This window comes from Oncorhynchus kisutch, linkage group LG22, assembly GCF_002021735.2.
Source record: "Oncorhynchus kisutch isolate 150728-3 linkage group LG22, Okis_V2, whole genome shotgun sequence".
NCBI lineage: Eukaryota > Metazoa > Chordata > Actinopteri > Salmoniformes > Salmonidae > Oncorhynchus > Oncorhynchus kisutch.
This window is the reverse complement of record NC_034195.2, coordinates 38,074,655-38,093,834: the sequence shown is the minus strand read 5'-3', so window position 1 is coordinate 38,093,834 and position 19,180 is coordinate 38,074,655. Positions and strand designations below refer to the sequence as shown.

Sequence of the window (19,180 nt, the reverse complement as noted above, 5' to 3'; positions counted from 1 at the left end):
TTCTAAAACATGGACTCCATACATTCTAAAACATGGACTCCATACATTCTAAAACATGGACTCCATACATTCTAAAACATGGACTCCATACATTCTAAAACATGGACTCCATACATTCTAAAACATGGACTCCATACACTCTAAAACATGGACTCCATACATTCTAAAACATGGACTCCATACATTCTAAAACATGGACTCCATACATTCTAAAACATGGACTCCATACAGCCTCCAACTTGTATTGAACTGTAATGACTATGTTAGTGACACAGACTGAATCAAAGCCATCAACTTTGACTGTGCATGTGTGGATATGAGTCTGTTTCAAAAGTAATTTCCTGCTGTTTTCCCACACAGGTGACATTTAGGGCTTACTATACCTTAACAAGCTGTCAATTGACTCCATTTCCATTGAACCAATGGAAATAGTATTCCTCAATAGGAAAACATCTGGTTTAGGGATGTGGGGGAGATGTCTGGCGTACTTCAGAATGGCTTTGGTTCACCATAGAATGAAAGTACTACCATGATATGTCAATACCTATCTGATCAAGGGATGAATGTGGAGGTTCAGTACAGGACAGAGATTCTCCTGAGCTGTGAATCATAACTGTCTATCTACACCGTCAATGTAGAGATTAACCATATATATAACAGATATATAACAGTCTCATTTGAGGTGTGTGTTACCTCTCTGTCTGCAGGGTAACCTTAGAGGGTTCTACGTTGGGGTTCTCCCATTCCACCTGGGGACAGTGCATGAAGTAGCAGAGAGTGTAGAGCGCCTCAGGCTCCCAGTGTACTGGGCTGCTCTTCTGGTGGATGGGCGTCCCGTTGCTATGGTTCTTCACATGCAGCGGCTGGAGGTGGTGCATGGCCCGGGAGACCAGGTCACCTGCAGGACACAATGAAAAGAGGGTTGTGGTTACACACACATCCACAATCAAATCAGGAGCTGGAGAAGAAGAAGGTCATAGAGAAATGGAGGGAATGTCCTCTTGTTTTCACACGCATGCGTACACACACGCACACAAACGTGTACACATGCACACGCACGGTGTCAGGGGAGATAGATACTATAGAGAATGTCTAGACCCCATGGTGAAAAGACATAAACACAGACAGACAGGGGTTCATCATCATCCTCTCTGAAGGAGCTTCCGTCGAGTAAAAGCATAGCCACAACTGTTTTTTATGAAATATGAATATTTAGGAACATACTACTCTCCTTGCTATTTCCTCATGCTCTGCATAATCCTCCAGTACTTTTAGGTCATGCGGTTTCACTCAAACTCTCTGCTTAAAAGGTTTTCCTCATAAAATGTGAATATTCTCCAGATGCTTCAAATGGCATGGCAAAAACTGTTTTTCACAAAATTTTTACTGAGCTGAAAGGGACAGGACATATTGCCTTCGAATGCCTTGCAGACCTGGAAGCCAGACAACGAGACAGCTGGGCCCAACTAGAATCCCACTGAGACACAGTAAAACTGTACATGAGGGGTTTTCAAAAGGCTGCACTATTCATGCTATCTCATAGACACAACGAGTACCAGTACTCACCCTATTTCTACTATATAGAGCAGAAATTGACATCTTGTCGATATGACACCATTACTATACATTAGAAACATACTGCAGATTGTTCTGCGTCTCTATCATAGCATGACATTCTGAGAGTCCTGGGTCCTATCACTCCGTACGCTTTTGTTACTGTGCATATAACAGAAAAACACTTTTTGTTTATATAACATTATTATGCTTCTAACACATGATTTGTTGTTGTTGTATTGTTTGTATATCGTTGTATGTTACATTTGTGTGACTGTCCTTGTCTATCAGTGTATCAGTGTTTTGTGACTTGTCATGTTTTGTGTTTTTTGTGGTCCCCAGGAAGAGTATCTGCTGATGGGGATCCAAATAAACACACATATATATCGTCCTGATGTAGGTTGACATGGTGCTAATCTGTCAGTCAAGTAATAGAGTTATAGTGTAATGCCACGTTCCATTGGTTTCACATTCACACATACTGTAGGGGTCTGTTTCACAATCACAACACATTGCATTCAATTAAAGACTAAACAGAGGGATCTATTTCTCACCAAACTCATTCAGTGGAAACGCAACAGCATGCAGTCGTACCAATAAAGGGATGAGTCTATGGGGACAGTCATTCAAAGAGACAAATGGTTTGTTTAGCATCATAATTGTGTGGCTTGTCTGTTGTCAAGATTTCGTTTTTGCCTTGACAATGAGAGAAGGGCACATGTGGAAGCATGACTAAAAGGGGGGAATTGGATGCTTGAAATCAACAGTCTATCTTTCAGACAGCAGACCTGGGAGATGTCAGTGCTCGACTGATAAGAGAAACAGTGCAGCATTGTATGGAACAGTATGATGCAATGCAAAGAACCGAGTGGGCTAGCGGATCTGATGAAAACAAACAACAACCACCACACACTGGCAATTCAGATGTATAATTGAGACCCTATAGCCTTGACATGCTAGCAGCACAACCACACACACACACAGCACACCCACACACTACACCCCCCCGCTACACTAATTGTACCAAAGGGAGTACAATACAGTGTGATGACAGTGTAATAGTGCCCTAATTAAGCAGTGGAATGAGGGGGAGGGGGGACTGAGGCAGGCAGCTCAGCTTGATGGTCTAACATCCATCCTCATCTCTTATTGATGTTGGCCTGTGACATTTCCTGGAGTTGGGTGGCGGGCAGGCAGGCAGGCAGGCAGGCAGGCAGGCAGGCAGGCAGGCAGGCAGGCAGGCAGGCAGGCAGGCAGGCAGGCAGGCAGGCAGGCAGATAGACAGACAGACAGACAGACAGACAGACAGACAGACAGACAGACAGACAGACAGACAGACAGACAGACAGACAGGCAGGCAGACTGACAGACTGACAGACAGACAGACAGACAGACAGACAGACAGACAGGCAGGCAGGCAGGCAGGCAAGCAGACAGGCAGGCAGGCAGGCAGGCAGGCAGGCAGGCAGGCAGGCAGGCAGGCAGGCAGGCAGGCAGGCAGGCAGGCAGCTGTAGGGCTGAGGAGTGAGATAACTAAACACAACAAGCCAACAGCAACACTCTCGGCCACAGAACTGTGCCTTCCTCTACACAAAGACAATGAGTTTCTTCTGAAGTACAGAAAACAACCACCGATATGGTACAGATGGATAAATAATAGGCAGGAATAGGAAACGGCTAGCTGTCATATCACCATGGATACTGGACTGGACAGTACTTTGTGTTAGCCATATAGCTCATAATGGTGGCGACTAAAGGAAGAAGTAGCTCATTCTTTCCAGCAACAGTGAGCAGGGAAGTAGGAGACTTCATAGCTCTAGTCTTTGGGTATGCATCTTAACTATAATGTCATTTTTAAAGTGTTCAACAGGGCACCACCCGCTTTGTCTACAGGATCTACACGGTTATCAAAAGATCATCTCCTAAAACCTGTTCACTGTTGCAATGAGCTGGGTTCTCGTCTAGTTCTGTTTCTCAGGAGTACAATCACACCGCTTATATTTACAAGGGGGATTTAGAAGTGTTGGCACCTTAGCAGTGAGTTACCAGCTATTCAGTGCCCACATAACAGCCAAGCGTTGATTAGAGCGTGATGTGTAATGACTGTTTAATGGGGTAGAAGCTGAGTACATCTCACAGGAGCCATGACCAAACAGAAAGTAGAACCGGTATTAGAAATGTTTTGTACACAACTTCTTATCATATTTGGTCTTTGCAGTTGGAGAATGTGTAGTGTAGTGCACAGAATTGTGCAGGTGAAGTCAGAGCTATTTGATTTGCTGCCAATCAGCCATGATAGTGTTTAATTGTGAGTGGCCTGTGTAGGTCCAGGACGTTTCTCTCCAAGGCTCTGACAGAAGCAGAGGAACATAGCAGGTTAAACTGTTTAAAAAATGTATTGCCTATTTTTATTATCAATAAATAAATGTAAAATGTGTATGTGTGTGATACAGGGAGATCTGTGGAGATGATAAGATCTGTGTTCAGATTTGAGTCCTGATCCAAATTGATTCTGGTTCAAAATCAACTAACCACCTCATTTGTTCCTAAACATCAGACAATGGGCTCCAATAAGGACCCCACATTATATGAACATAAAACTGTTTTTCTGGTGGTGTAGAAAGCAATCACTGAGGTCATCATGTTGACATTATTTCCTGAGGTACTTTCCCCTAGTGGTTGCTTCTACAGATTTCCATATGAAAATAGCCTGTGCTGAGTATATGATATCCTCAGCTGTCTGCTATTGACATTTCCAAGAATAGGATGACGCCATTGTTGTTAAATGTACATAATTACATGATCAATTTCTCTCTACATCAGAGGAAGATTTTATCAAATTTAATCTCTGACTGACTGATGATGATTCTCTGAGGTATTTTTTAAACATGTCAGAGATGACAGCTCGTTTTGTGGGGACTTTGACAGGCTGCCGTTTCAAATATGCCAATATAGCTTTTTATTTTTTTATTTTTTTATTTCACCTTTATTTAACCAGGTAGGCTAGTTGAGAACACCTTTATTTAACCAGGTAGGCTAGTTGAGAACACCTTTATTTAACCAGGTAGGCTAGTTGAGAACACCTTTATTTAACCAGGTAGGCTAGTTGAGAACACCTTTATTTAACCAGGTAGGCAAGTTGAGAACACCTTTATTTAACCAGGTAGGCAAGTTGAGAACACCTTTATTTAACCAGGTAGGCAAGTTGAGAACACCTTTATTTAACCAGGTAGGCAAGTTGAGAACAAGTTCTCATTTACAATTGCGACCTGGCCAAGATAAAGCAAAGCAGTTCGACACATTCAACAACACAGAGTTACACATGGAGTAAAACAAACATACAGTCAATAATACAGTAGAAACATGTCTATATACGATGTGAGCAAATGAGGTGAGACAAGGGAGGTAAAGGCAAAAAAAGGCCATGGTGGCAAAGTAAATACAATATAGCAAGTAAAACACTGGAATGGTAGATTTGCATTGGAAGAATGTGCAAAGTAGAAATAAAAATAATGGGGTGCAAAGGAGCTAAATAAATAAATAAATAAAATAAATACAGTTGGGAAAGAGGTAGTTGTTTGGGCTAAATTATAGGTGGGCTATGTACAGGTGCAGTAATCTGTGAGCTGCTCTGACAGCTGGTGCTTAAATCTAGTGAGGGAGATAAGTGTTTCCAGTTTCAAAGATTTTTGTAGTTCGTTCCAGTCATTGGCAGCAGAGAACTGGAAGGAAAGAAAGAATTGGTTTTGGGGGTGACCAGAGAGATATACCTGCTGGAGCGTGTGCTACAGGTGGGTGATGCTATCGTGATCAGTGAGCTGAGATAAGGGGGGACTTTACCTAAAATAAATGACACAACTAACAGAGCAGAAAAATTGATAACTCTAAAATGGACATCTAAACGCCATTGGAAAAACACTATACCTACAATATGCAAATTTCTAAATTGAACTTTGCCAGATTTTTCATCATCTGTCTTTATCCTCTCCCTCCATGACAGTCTGATAGCTCGTCCGTCGTTGACGTTTCTGCTTTTCTCCATAATTCATTCTGCATTTTGAACTTTGCACATATCCTTTCACGTCATCCGGCCTATTTACAAGATAAACTTCCTGCGTTGATATTACCTTTGGAAATAAGCTTGAGAGGCATCGAGAGGTATCCTTGGCCGCTACAGCTGTGTCACTGTATTTGCAGTGTCAACACAGTTGAATGAGTCCCAGAGTGACCCCATAAATATTCCATGTACAGAGCGCTGATGATGTAACTTCGCGCTCTGTATGCCTGGGACTCCATTTTGATTCAGATTAGAATTGGATCAGTGTTTATTCTGATGATAATTGTTGACGCTGGACACACAGGGTGTTTTGGGTCGCTCATCGTGTCAGATGCAATAACATTGGCCTAATGTTGACATAACATCTGAAAGAAACAGCATTAGAGACCTCATGTCTGAAAGACAGCATTAGAGACCTCATGTCTGAAAGACAGCATTAGAGACCTCACATCTGAAAGAGACAGCATTAGAGACCTCACGTCTGAATGAGACAGCATTAGAGACCGCACGTCTGAAAGAGACAGCATTAGAGACTTCATGTCTGAATGAGACAGCATTACAGACCTCACGTCTGAAAGAGACAGCATTAGAGACCTCACGTCTGAACGAGACAGCATTAGAGACCTCACGTCTGAATGAGACAGCATTAGAGACCTCACGTCTGAATGAGACAGCATTAGAGACCTCAAGTCTGAACCAGACAGCATTAGAGACCTCACGTCTGAAAGAGACAGCATTAGAGACCTCACGTCTGAAAGAGACAGCATTAGAGACCTTACGTCTGAACGAGACAGCATTAGAGACCTCACGTCTGAATGAGACAGCATTAGAGACCTCACGTCTGAATGAGACAGCATTAGAGACCTCACGTCTGAAAGAGACAGCATTAGAGACTTCACGTCTGAATGAGACAGCATTACAGACCTCACATCTGAATGAGACAGCATTAGAGACCTCACGTCTGAAAGAGACAGCATTAGAGACCCCACGTCTGAATGAGACAGCATTAGAGACCTCAAGTCTGAACCAGACAGCATTAGAGACCCCACGTCTGAAAGAGACAGCATTAGAGACCTCACATCTGAATGAGACAGCATTAGAGACCTCACGTCTGAAAGAGACAGCATTAGAGACCTCACGTCTGAAAGAGACAGCATTAGAGACCTCACGTCTGAATGAGACAGCATTAGAGACCTCAAGTCTGAACCAGACAGCATTAGAGACCCCACGTCTGAAAGAGACAGCATTAGAGACCTCACATCTGAATGAGACAGCATTAGAGACCTCACGTCTGAAAGAGACAGCATTAGAGACCTCACGTCTGAAAGAGACAGCATTAGAGACCTCACGTCTGAATGAGACAGCATTAGAGACCTCACATCTGAACCAGACAGCATTAGAGACCCCACATCTGAACCAGACAGCATTAGAGACCTCACGTCTGAAAGAGACAGCATTAGAGACCTCACGTCTGAATGAGACAGCATTAGAGACCTCACATCTGAAAGACAGCATTAGAGCCCTCACGTCTGAAAGAGACAGCATTAGAGACCTCACGTCTGAAAGAGACATCATGAGAGACCTCATGTCTGAATGAGACATCAGGAGAGACCTCACAACTGAAATAGACAGCATTAGAGACCTCACACCTGAAATAGACATCATGAGAGACCTCACATCTGAAAGAGACATCATGAGAGACCTCATGTCTGAATGAGACATCAGGAGAGACCTCACATCTGAAATAGACAGCATTAGAGACCTCCCGTCTGAAAGAGACAGCATTAGAGACCTCACATCTGAAAGAGACAGCATTAGAGACCTCACGTCTGAAAGACAGCATTAAAACCTTTCTGTGTTGCTATATGTGTTCTTAGAATGACATTGCTCCGTGTATCTACACTGACTAGACTAGAGGTTTCAGCACTTCTGGACATCACAGGTCGTTTCTTGGTTAGTCAGCTGAAATGAGCTGAGGACATAAACTCAACCACACTCCCAGACTGAACTGTGTGTCTCTTCAAATGAAGCGTCCACTCACTCAGCCAAAAATGGCCTTAACGGACTACAGTTTATCGAAATGCCATTGGAAGAGATACAGTACTGTGTATGGCTCTAAGAGCATTATACAAGAGCTCAACATATTCTCAAGTGGAAGAGGTTTTCACAAAAATAAACATGTACAGTGCATTCTGAAAGTATTCAGACCCCTTCCCCTTTTCCACATTTTGTTACGTCACAGTCTTATGCTAAAATGAATAAAATAAAATAAAAACTCATCCGTCTACACACAATACCCCGTAATGACAAAGCAAAACAGGTTTTCAGACATTTTTGCAAATGTATTATATATAAAAAACAGAAATACCTTATTTACATAAGTATTCAGACTCAAAATTGAGCTCAGGTTCATCCTTTTTCCATTAATCATCCTTGAGATGTTTCTACAACTTGATTGGAGTCCACCTGTGGTAAATTCAATTGATTGGACATGATTTGGAAAGGTACACACCTGTCTGTATAAGGTCCCACAGTTGACAGTGCATGTCAGAACAAAAACCAAGCCATGAGGTCGAAGGTATTGTCCGTAGAGCTCAGAGACAGAATTGTGTCGAGGCACAGATCTGGGGAAGGGTATCAAAACAATTCTGCAGCATTGAAGGTCTCCAAGAACACACTGGCCTCCTACCATTCTTAAATGGAAGGAGTTTGGAACCACCAAGACTCTTCCTAGAGCTGGCAGCCCAGCCAAACTGAGAAATCGGGGGAGAAGGGCCTTGGTCAGGGAGTTGACCAAGAACCCGATGGTCAGTCTGACAGAGCTCCAGAGTTTCTCTGTGGAGAGGGGAGAACCTTCCAGAAGGACAACCATCTCTCCAGCACTCCACCAATCAGGCCTTTATGGTAGAGTGGCCAGGCGGAAGCCACTCCTCGGTAAAAGGCACATGACAGCCCGCTTGGACTTTGCCAAAAGGCACCTAAAGGACTCTCCGACCATGAGAAACAAGATTTTCTGAATGCCAAGCGTCACGTCTGAAGGAAACCTGACACGATACCTATGGTGAAGCATAGTGGTGGCAGCATCCTGCTGTGGGGATGTTTTTCAGTGGCGGGGACTGGGAGACTGGACAGAAAAATGGAGCAAAGTACAGAGAGATCCTTGATGAAAACAACGACTCTTAGCACACAGCCAAGACAACGCAGTGGTGGCTTCGGGACAAGTCTCTGAATGTCTTTGAGTGGCCCAGCCAGAGCCCGGACTTGAACCCGAAGGAACATCTCTGGAGAGACCTGAAAATAGCTGTGCATCAACACTCCCCATCCAACCAGACAGAGCTTGAGAGGATCTGCAGAGAAGAATAGGAGAAACTCCCCAAATACAGGTGTGCCAAGCTTATAGCGTCATACCCAAGAAGAAATGAGGCTGTAATCATTGCCAAAGGTGCTTCAACAAAGTATTGAGTAAAGGGTCTGAATACTTATGTATATGTGATATTTCCGTTTAAATTTTTTATACATTTGCAAAACAAATAAACTGCTTTTGCTTTGTCATTATGGGGCATTGTATGTAGATTGGCGAGGGGAAAAAACAATTTAATCCACTTTAGAATAAGGCTGTAATGTAACAAAATGTGGAAAAAGTCAAGGGGTCTGAATACTTTCCGAATGCACTGTATATTAATTTACCAGGTTTGTTGCAAGGATCTGTGTAACAGTTGCAGTAGTTGTTCCACTTACAACAGACGACAACATGGGGAAAGAAGACAGATGTCTCAGAGTGATCCTTGAACTCCCTGAAAGGCTGTAGGTGAAACAGAATACCTTGCTGCCGTCCTAATCCTTAAAGCATATGTAAATATATTTCTAGAAATGTATTGACCATTCAAACGCCTACTTAAATAGTTTGAATAATGGATAGATTTGGAATTCTCTGCCATTGACCTCATTATCTGGACTTCTGGGGTACATGTTCATCTTAGAAGGCAAATCATATGGATGCTTCAGGAGAAATGACTCTGTTGCTGTAAAAAATTAGACCTGAGTGGGCTTACTCTAACACACATACACACACGCACACGCACACACACACACACACACACACACACACACACACACACACACACACACACACACACACACACACACACACACACACACACACACACACACACACACTATGTACAAAGGCATTGTAAAAACCCAATACGTGTGTCAGTGTACAATATATACTGTATGTCTGTCTAAGCATACTCACTGAGTTCTGAGATGCTGCCCACCCGTGTGGCTAGCAGGCACTGCTCGATGGAGCGCAGCTCTGACTGACTGTAGGAGTGGCCCTCCCCACTTTTCCCTGACCGCTGCTGGTCCCGATGCAGAGTCAGGCTCTCTGGTAGGCTGAGCACACCTGCAGAAGGGAAAGAGGAAGAGGGGGAGATAGAGAGAAAGGAGGTCGAGAGGGAGGAAGAGGAGAGAAAAGAGACAGGTGGTTAAGAACAAACCAATGTGTAAAGTAGTCAGACTCACAATGGACCCAGGCTCACTGGATAACAAAATGTCAAAAATAATTATAATACAGCAGGAGTTGGTTCTTTTTAAGTACAGAGAAGTGACTTTTCCATTGCAGGAAATCTTTATGTTCATTAGATATGTTGGTTTGTATTGCACTGCAACAGGTGAATGGTTTGTCCCTAAAGCTCATTGTCAGCCATCTTCGTAGAGGGGACATTGAGGAGTATACTGTATTGTGTTTCTGTCTACACAAGCAATCACTGTGTGTGAGGAACAACGCCTGGCAGTCTTTGTCGCTGAGCTAGGGTGTAACCGTTTGCTGTTTACAAGATGAGGCATTGGAACAGGGAGAGGATACTTCATCCCTTCAATTTCAGAAATGTCCACAATGACTGCCTGTGTTTCATAGAGTATTATTGTTTTTAGAAAAAAATGAATATATATATATATATATATATATATATATATATGATTTGTGATGATGCAGCTTAAATGCCGCCTTTGCAGTGTTTTCCTGACATTGATTAAACTCTACCTGTTGCTGAATGTATGCCCAAACATCTGCTATTATATACATGTAAGAGCTCTGTATTATTTTGAGTTAATGAATTGTATGGTTAAATGCCAGTCTGTTTTAGGAAGGGGGTAGACTGCTGCTGATAGTTACCTGCCTGTCTCCGTCCTCACGTTTCAATACGAGATGCTTGGTGTGAAGTAAATAGCTGTAGTCCACAGTTTAATAATCTAGCCTTTATTGTTTTTATGGATCCATTATGTATATTCAATTCGACTGTCATCTCCCTTGGCAGTGAGACACCTTACTTTATCACATGATTCCACACCTACTTATTGTGTTATTTTATTCAGATTTAAACCATCAGGTGGCCATGTTAAATTCTAGTTCCTCATTTCAAATATGGCTATTTAGCTCTGCAGAAATGAGGGTATGTGCTCATATTTGAATGCTGTACCTATCCCTCTTCAGTTTGGCTCAGATGGAGTGTTCTACCTAAGCTAATATCATGGAGGCAGCTTCATCATAGCTGCAGCCACAAATTACATTAGTCATTCTCTCCTGCTCAGGGGATGACGAGGCAGATTGCTTTCCTTCCCATTTCCTATTCTTCCACAGCAGCGCAGTGCTGCTACCGCTTCCCACGACTCACGCCTGCGGTGTGTCAAATTACAAAATGGCTATAACCAATGGCCCTCTACTCCCTAGGGAAAAGGGAAAGTAGCTTTGGTTTGAACACTTCCTCCTCAATATGCAGCTAATTTAATTGACTTGCTGCCTGGCCTTGCAGTTTACACTAATCATCAGTCTCTAAGGAAAAAAGTGTCTTCAATGGAATTTAGTAATCGTCCTCTGACCCATTACACATGACTAGACTAATTTGTTACACATAGAATAGAGACCTCAGATAATTTCTGATTCCAAACATATTTTTCTATTTTTTTCACCTCAAGGGTGACGATGGTCAGAATATTGACAGTAATGAAAGTCAGTCACCATGGAGACGGAGAGCCAGTGGGGGGTGACTGGTTGCCGTGACGCAGGGATAACAGGTGTTATGTGGTGTAGAGCCACAGCGCACTGCTCGGTGTTCATGACCCCTCCCATTATACACCTCAGCTAGGTACACTACGGGGGACCACATACAAACACATGTCCCTCTAACAAAGGACATGAGACCCAACCATCTGCTTCAGTAGGATAGGGTCAGATGTCTGATACAGCACCATCCAAACCTAACTGACAGTATCAACCAATGCCTTGGTGGAAGACTTTTACAGGTAGGTAGCCTAGTCCCAGATCTGTTTGTGCAATACATGACAATGACTGTAGGTGTTGGCAAGGCAGCAGATCCGGGACCATAGACCAGGCAACCTTAATCAAATCAAATGACATTTTCTTGGTCACATACACATATTCAGAAAGCACATAGGCACAATATGGATTTCTCTGAAACACCTTCTTTATTATCTTGCCAGCTCACAGAGCAACGCTACAGGAAATCCAGCTTTAATCGAGCATTTAAAGCAGCGGGGAGCTGTGCTGGCATCTCTCCCCTCCCCTGCCACCACTTTCACACCATTATACAGCTAGCTAAATGTGTTCCTCAACCTTTGATGTGCAGTGATTTAGCAAAACACCCATCATTTTTGTGGAGAACGTAATAACAGCCACATTTTTTCTGGAGGTAAATTTCGAGCATCATGCCATAGTCAAAGCTAGAAAAGGCGACATCAGGAGGACTCTAGGAGGGGGGTGCTATGAGTTACAAAAACACTGAAGTGTCACCTTGATTTCCCATAAGCTAGGCTGGGCTGGCTGGCAGCAGAGGCACCCTCGTGCCAGTTGCCACAGAGGCCCTCAACATGCAGGCCATGACCTGAACATCCACTTAGTCCATGGGTGCCAGTCCTGTGTGTGACCTGAGACAGGAGGGAAGAAGGAGGATGGAGAGAATAGGCTCATACTGAGGGGCAAGGTAAGACTCCTTCCTGTTCTCTCTTGGCTCCCCCGGTCATCTCTCCATCCCTTGGCCATCCTTCAGTCAGACCAACACAGTTCTGTTGGAGCTGGACAGGCTTTACTGAAAAGATCACTGAAAAGTCAGGATTTCCAAGGGGTGCCAGAGAGTTGTTTACTATGAAACTTGGCCAAAGTAAAGACCCGTATCAAGACCCTGAAGAAAAAATTGGGTTCACTCTCAGTTTTCGAGCCTGTAATTTTGCCAATGTCCTCAAAATGTATTAATTGATTTATGAATGAGAGTATGTGCTTGAAAAACACCTTGCAAGTTTGCACTTTAGCTTTTGGCTTTAACTTTCCCAGTCCTTGACCTTACTGTGACGCAGAGTGCAGAATCATGCAGTGATGGTGCAAGACCAGCTGACAGTGAAGTGCAGGCTGCTCACAGGCTTGGCTGGGGCAAGGTGACTCACTGTGTTCTAATGCAAGCCAGTGAAGCCAATGCCCTCAGGGAAGAACTGCTTGAGTTCAAATCAAATCACATTTTATTGGTCACATACACATATTTAGCAGATGTTATTTCGGGTGTAGTGAAATGCTTATATTCCTAGCTCCAACAGTGCAGTATTATCTAACAATTCACAACAATACACAAATCTAAAAGTACAATTATGGTATGAAGAAATATATAAATATTAGGATGAGCAATGTCGGAGTGACATTGACTAAAATACAGTGGAATAGAATACAGTATATACATATGAGATGAGTAAAGCATTGACTAAATACAGTAGAATAGAATACAGTATTTACATATGAGATGAGTAAAGCAGTATGTAAACATTATTAAAGTGACTAGAGTTCCTTTATTAAGGTGACCAGTGATTCCATGTCTATGTATATAGGACAGCAGCCTCTAAGGTGCAGGGTTGAGTAACCAGGTGGTAGCCAGCTAGTGATGGCTATTTAACAGTCTGATGGCCTTGAGATAGAAGCTGTTTTTCAGTCTCTCAGTCCCAGCTTTGATGCACCTGTACTGACCTCACCCTCTGGATGAGCGGGGTAGCGGGGTGAACAGGCTGTGGCTCAGGTGGTTGTTGTCCTTGATCTTTTTGGCCTTCCTGTTATATCAGGTACTGTAGGTGTCCTGGAGGGCAGGCAATGTGCTCCCGGTGATGCGTTGGGCAGTTGCGGGCGGTGCAGTTTGCCGCACCAAGCTGTGATACAGCCCGACAGGATGCTCTCAATGGTGCATCTGTAAAAGTTTGTGAGGGTGTTAGGGGCCTAGACAAATTTCTTCAGCCTCCTGAGGTTGAAGGGACGCTGTTGCGTCTTCTTCACCACACTGTCCACAATCAGCTCCTTCATTTTGTTTTGTTGAGGGAGAGGTTATTTTCCTGGCACCACTCCGCCAGGGCCCTCACCTCCTCCCTGTAGGCTGTCTCGTCATTGTTGGTAATCAGGCCTGCTATGTTTGTGTTGTCTGCAAACTTGATGATTGAATTGGAGGTGTGCGTGGCCACGCAGTCATGGGTGAACAGGGAGTACAGGAGGGGGCTAAGTACACACCCTTGTGGGGCCCCAGTGTTGAGGATCAGTGAAGTGGAGGTGTTGTTTCCCACCTTCACCACCTGGCACCAACCCGTCAACAAGTCCAGGATCCAGTTGCACAGGGCGGGGTTCAGACCCAGGGCCCCGAGCTTGATGATGACCTTGAAGGGTACTATGGTGTTGAAGGCTGATATAGTCAATGAACAGTATTCTTACATAGGTATCCTCTTGTCCAGGTGGGTTAGGGCAGTGTGCAGTGCAATGGCGATTGTATCGTCTGTTGATCTATTGGGCCGGTAAGCTAATTTAAGTGGGTCTGACAAAAAAGCAAGCCAGGACTCCTCTCCTGATTATGTCACTGTGCTGTGGTTCAAACCTGGCAATATTCAGCCACCAGAGATTAGATTATTAATTAAGATTATGAAATTATTTTCTGATGTTGTTGTTATCAAAAATGCATGTGAGAGAATTAATGTGTTTTTGCAGTGACAGAGGTCCCTCTGACATATGGTGGCAGTAGTGCGATCCAGTAGCCATTGTGTCTTTTGAATAATACATTTCAGACTTTGAATATATTTAACTACCTGGGCCAAATGACAGCTAGTGCTATTCCGTCATGAGATTGAAATGAGTGAGTGAGTGAGTGAGTGAGTGAGTGAGTGAGTGAGTGAGTGAGTGAGTGAGTGAGTGAGTGAGTGAGTGAGTGAGTGAGTGAGTGAGTGAGTGAGTGAGTGAGTGAGTGAGAGAGAGAGAGAGAGAGAGAGAGAGAGAGAGAGAGAGAGAGAGAGAGAGAGAGAGAGAGAGAGAGAGAGAGAGAGAGAGAGAGAGTGAGAGAGAGAGAGAGAGAGAGAGAGAGAGAGAGTGAGAGAGAGAGAGAGAGAGAGAGATCCTCCAGGCAAGCCACTCATCACTGAATGATGAATAATTGGTTGTATACAGGAGGAGCCCCCCATTCAGAACTCTCTCTATAATGAATGCTTAGTACTCAATAAGAGGGTCGTTCTAAAGTGGACAGTGTCATACAGCCTCAAAGAAAAGACCTGGGACATTAAAAGCAATGGTTTGGAACACTGACTCCGTTCTACTGCCACAGGGAGAACATAGTAGATACAGTTATTTTAAATGTTTAAAAAAACAATTACTGTTTACTTTGCTGTTGAAACATTGATTATCAAATAACTGCTTTACTTATAAATGTTGACACATGAGCACACAAATCCATCTGAGCTACTATATAGGCCTATTAGAGGAAAATCAACAACAACCAATGAGCTATGTAGGGAGAAAAGAGGGAACAAAGCAGGGTTACTATAGGCTGTCTATCTCTGCCACCCCCTGTCTGTAGGGCTGAATGCCTAGCATGCAGGACCAGCCCTGCTTGGAGAGGCAGGCCCTGCCTCTGACTTCCCCAGGCTTGACTGTAGGAGTTGTGACCTCGATGTGGCTTTACCCTGCACTTAAATCTATTTTCGAGGGACGCACTAGAGCCTGGTTCTTCCCCAGAAAACTCTGCAGCTCCATGGTACTAGTTTTTTCTTGGGTTTCTCACAGAGCAGGGACGACACTGAAATGGAGGAGTCCGTCTGTCTGCTAAGTCACTCTGTCCTCTGTGTACTGTACTCGCTGTTCTAGGGGATTTAGAGATGAATAATACAACTTAGACCAGAGACATGTGACTTGTATCAAATAAGAAGAGAGAGAGAGAGGAGAAAGAAATGTCTGTATGTAAAAACAAGAATAAGGGAGAGAAAGCTAGAGAAAAGAGATAAGGAAAAAGAGAGTCTTTCCTATTGTACCTTTCTTTCTTTGCAGAGTGTACTGCACCATGTACTATACCAGGTGTGCCTGTAAGGGGTTAACCCTGATACTGCACATAGTCTTTTGAGGGAGCTGGAGCTGGCTCACTCTGGGCTCTGACATCCCCCTGCCAGACCAGATGGTGGCCATATGTATACAGAGAGAGGAATCAGACATGATGGAGCTAGCCTGAGAAACAGTGATGCAGAAAGTAAGAGAGAGACGAGAGAATATAACATACGGTACATTGTATAACAGCTTTATTTCCTTGTATGCATTGACATTTGTAGGCCAATTTTCAGTGGTACAACTACAACTGTGAGTAAAATGTCTAGAGTTGTATGTGAGTTAGATGAGAGGCGGAGTACACATGCCTGGGATGACTGTACAAGTGCTTGACTATGGGCTTGGTCTGGGATACCCAGCAACCACAGTACGGTCTAAGACGGCCACCGACCACAAGTCTTTAATGGGTTAGTACTGTATAGCAGCCACATGGACGTGTTGGAAGTTGGAGGCTACAACCACTCTGACAAAGTGAGATCACACAGACCCTGGGAGAAAATACCTACACATTCTCATGTATGCTTCTATTAGTATTATAAACTGGATGGTTCAGGCCCTGAATTGTCCGAAAGCTGTTGTATATCAGACCGTATACAACGGGTATGACAACACATTTATTTTTACTGCTCTAATTATGTTGGTAACCAGTTTATAATAGTAATAAGGCACCTTATGGTATATGGCCAATATACCACGGCTAAGGGCTGTATCCAGGCACTCCACATTGCATGTGCGTAAGAACAGCCCTTAGCGTGGTATATTGGCCAAATAACACAACAGCTCGGGCCTTATTGCTTATATAGAACATGGTCTGGGGAGAGAGCATGTCAATATGCTATCAGACACACACATATCGTAAACACGCACATACAGTACATACACATGCACACACAAGCACACACATACTTACATGCAAGAACACACACATGTACGCACACACAAATGCAGGCGCACAACACATGCATTCATGCAAGCACACACCCAAAGAAACATACAATACGACAGAGACATAATTATGCCGCAAACGATGCATACCTGTCGTCTATACGTCCCAGCACAAGGAGAAGATGTTGTAATTTTCTCTTACAGTAACACGTATATCAGATATAAACTTCCATTTAGATCTCACACAAACACATGCAAAGGCAATTATCTACACACGCACAAACACACATCAACAAAACCTAATGAATTCCATCTGTCAAGCATTCAACGCTTTCTGCCTCTTTGAACCTTGTTTCCGTGGAGGTGTGGGTTTCCTCTGGGAGAGAACCATGTGGATCCTTTCAACACATTTGCAAGGAGATACAATTACATTTTTTTATGATTTTGTATATATTTTTAAACAATACAAAACATACACATACAAACAACAACATACAGATGCTTACAAACATCCACAACATCACCCCTGCCAAGACCCACCTGCTCACACCCCCATCTCCACCGCCAGCATTACTCTCCTCCACATGGCCTCAAACTGCACCATTTTGTTTCTCTGAGTCCCCCACACACTTTCAACATATAGACAGTAAAGCATTTGCAACCCATTTCAAGAAGCTAGGAGTATGTCGGACATCAGTACTTCACAGGAGAGGCATTTGAATAAAAAAATATATATATCAAAATGTGTTTTTTGTCAGAAATGCTTCTGAAACATGTGAACTTTCTTGTGCCTCAATAACAAACTTCTATGCCATCTCTAAATACCAATACAATTGTTAAATTAAGAGCCTAGTCAGTTTAGCCACAGAAAAATACAGGAACCTTCCCACTAGCCATGATTGGCTGAGATAATGTATGGGCAGGACGGGCTGAGAGAGGAGATCGGATTGGTCTCCCATGTACATGTTGATTTTAAAGATATCATGAAGAACTGAAAAAGTGTTGAATTGCTGCCTTGAAGTTATCAACAAAGATCAGCGGGAAAAGTTGTGATGGACTCGTTTCTGGAGGATGGTCATGCCATGCTGACTCTCTCTGACTCTGAAAATTAATCAGACAAATTAAGGACAAATGAATGACTAAAAATAGTCAAAATAGATCCATAGTGTTGTTGTCCACCAAGAAGTTGACCGAGTTTTGAAATCAGTGGAATGCCTGGTGTAAAGAAACAGATGATTCCCAAATTCGTAATTTCTTGATATGAAACTTTTAAGTATTTGCCAATATCTACATTGGTCAGGTCAAAATTGCTTTTTATTCTGTTGTGGAAATACATTGATTTCCAAGTCAATTACAGTTTATATGCCTTAAGTTTGCCATGTAAACCAATTTATCTGTGAATTCTGAAAAGCTATCTATCTATCTAGGATCTAGAATTGTTCCTTAGTGTTGTGTGTTTTATGGAGTGGTATTGGTTCTTGTAAAATATGTTTAATTTTCTTCCACAATGTTGTACTGTTCTTAACTATGAAGTTTTTAATGTTCTTAGCTTCATCCTTTGAAAATAGACATGTATGGACCTTGCTTTGTGCACAGGGGCATTGTCATGCTGAAACAGGAAAGGGCCTTCCCCAAACTGTTGCCACAAATTTGGAAGCACAGAATCGTCTAGAATTAAAAGCAGCCCCAGACCATTATTCCACCTCTACCAAACTTCACAGTTGGCACTATGCATTCGGGCAGGTAGCGTTCTCCTGGCATCCACCAAATCCAGATTCGTCCGTTGGACTGCCAGATTGTGAAGCGTGATTCATCCGTCCAGAGAATGTGTTTCCGCTGCTCCAGAGTCCAATCGTGGCAAGCTTTACACCTCTCCAGCCAACGCTTGGCATTGCGCATGGTTTTCTTAGGCTTGTGTGCGGCTGTTCGGACCATGTTAACCCTTTTCATGAATCTCCCGACGAACAGTTCTTGTGCTGATGTTGCTTCCTATGACGATGAAAGTCACTGAGCTCTTCAGTAAGGCCATTCTACTGCTAATGTTTGTCTATGGAAATTGCATGTCTGTGTGCTTGATTTTATACACCTGTCAGCAACGGGTGTAGCTGAAATAGCCGATTCCACTAATTGAAGGGGTGTCCACATACTTCTGTATATATAGTGCATATAGAGTATGTGAGCATGTGGGCTGAGCAGACATTTAACAGAGAGTACACAAAAGTCACAAAGCAAATAACTGTTTTGTACTTTTAGGCGCTACGCCTTTTAGGGCTTTTAAACTCCAA

The 19,180-nt window shown here is 43.2% G+C and overlaps 1 protein-coding gene across 2 annotated transcripts in view; it reads right to left on the bottom strand.

Moving 5' to 3' along the window:
- LOC109866813 (ankyrin repeat and BTB/POZ domain-containing protein BTBD11-B-like) overlaps window positions 1-19,180 on the bottom strand; it is a 106,445-nt gene that overhangs the window by 21,045 nt on the left and 66,220 nt on the right. For both annotated transcript variants that reach the window (XM_020455658.2, XM_031801916.1), the window contains exons 2-3: window positions 9,867-10,016; window positions 694-898 (exon numbers count right to left, since the gene is read on the bottom strand). In XM_020455658.2, coding sequence (XP_020311247.1) covers window positions 694-898; window positions 9,867-10,016 — 355 coding nt within the window. The remainder of the gene's footprint in view (window positions 1-693; window positions 899-9,866; window positions 10,017-19,180) is intronic.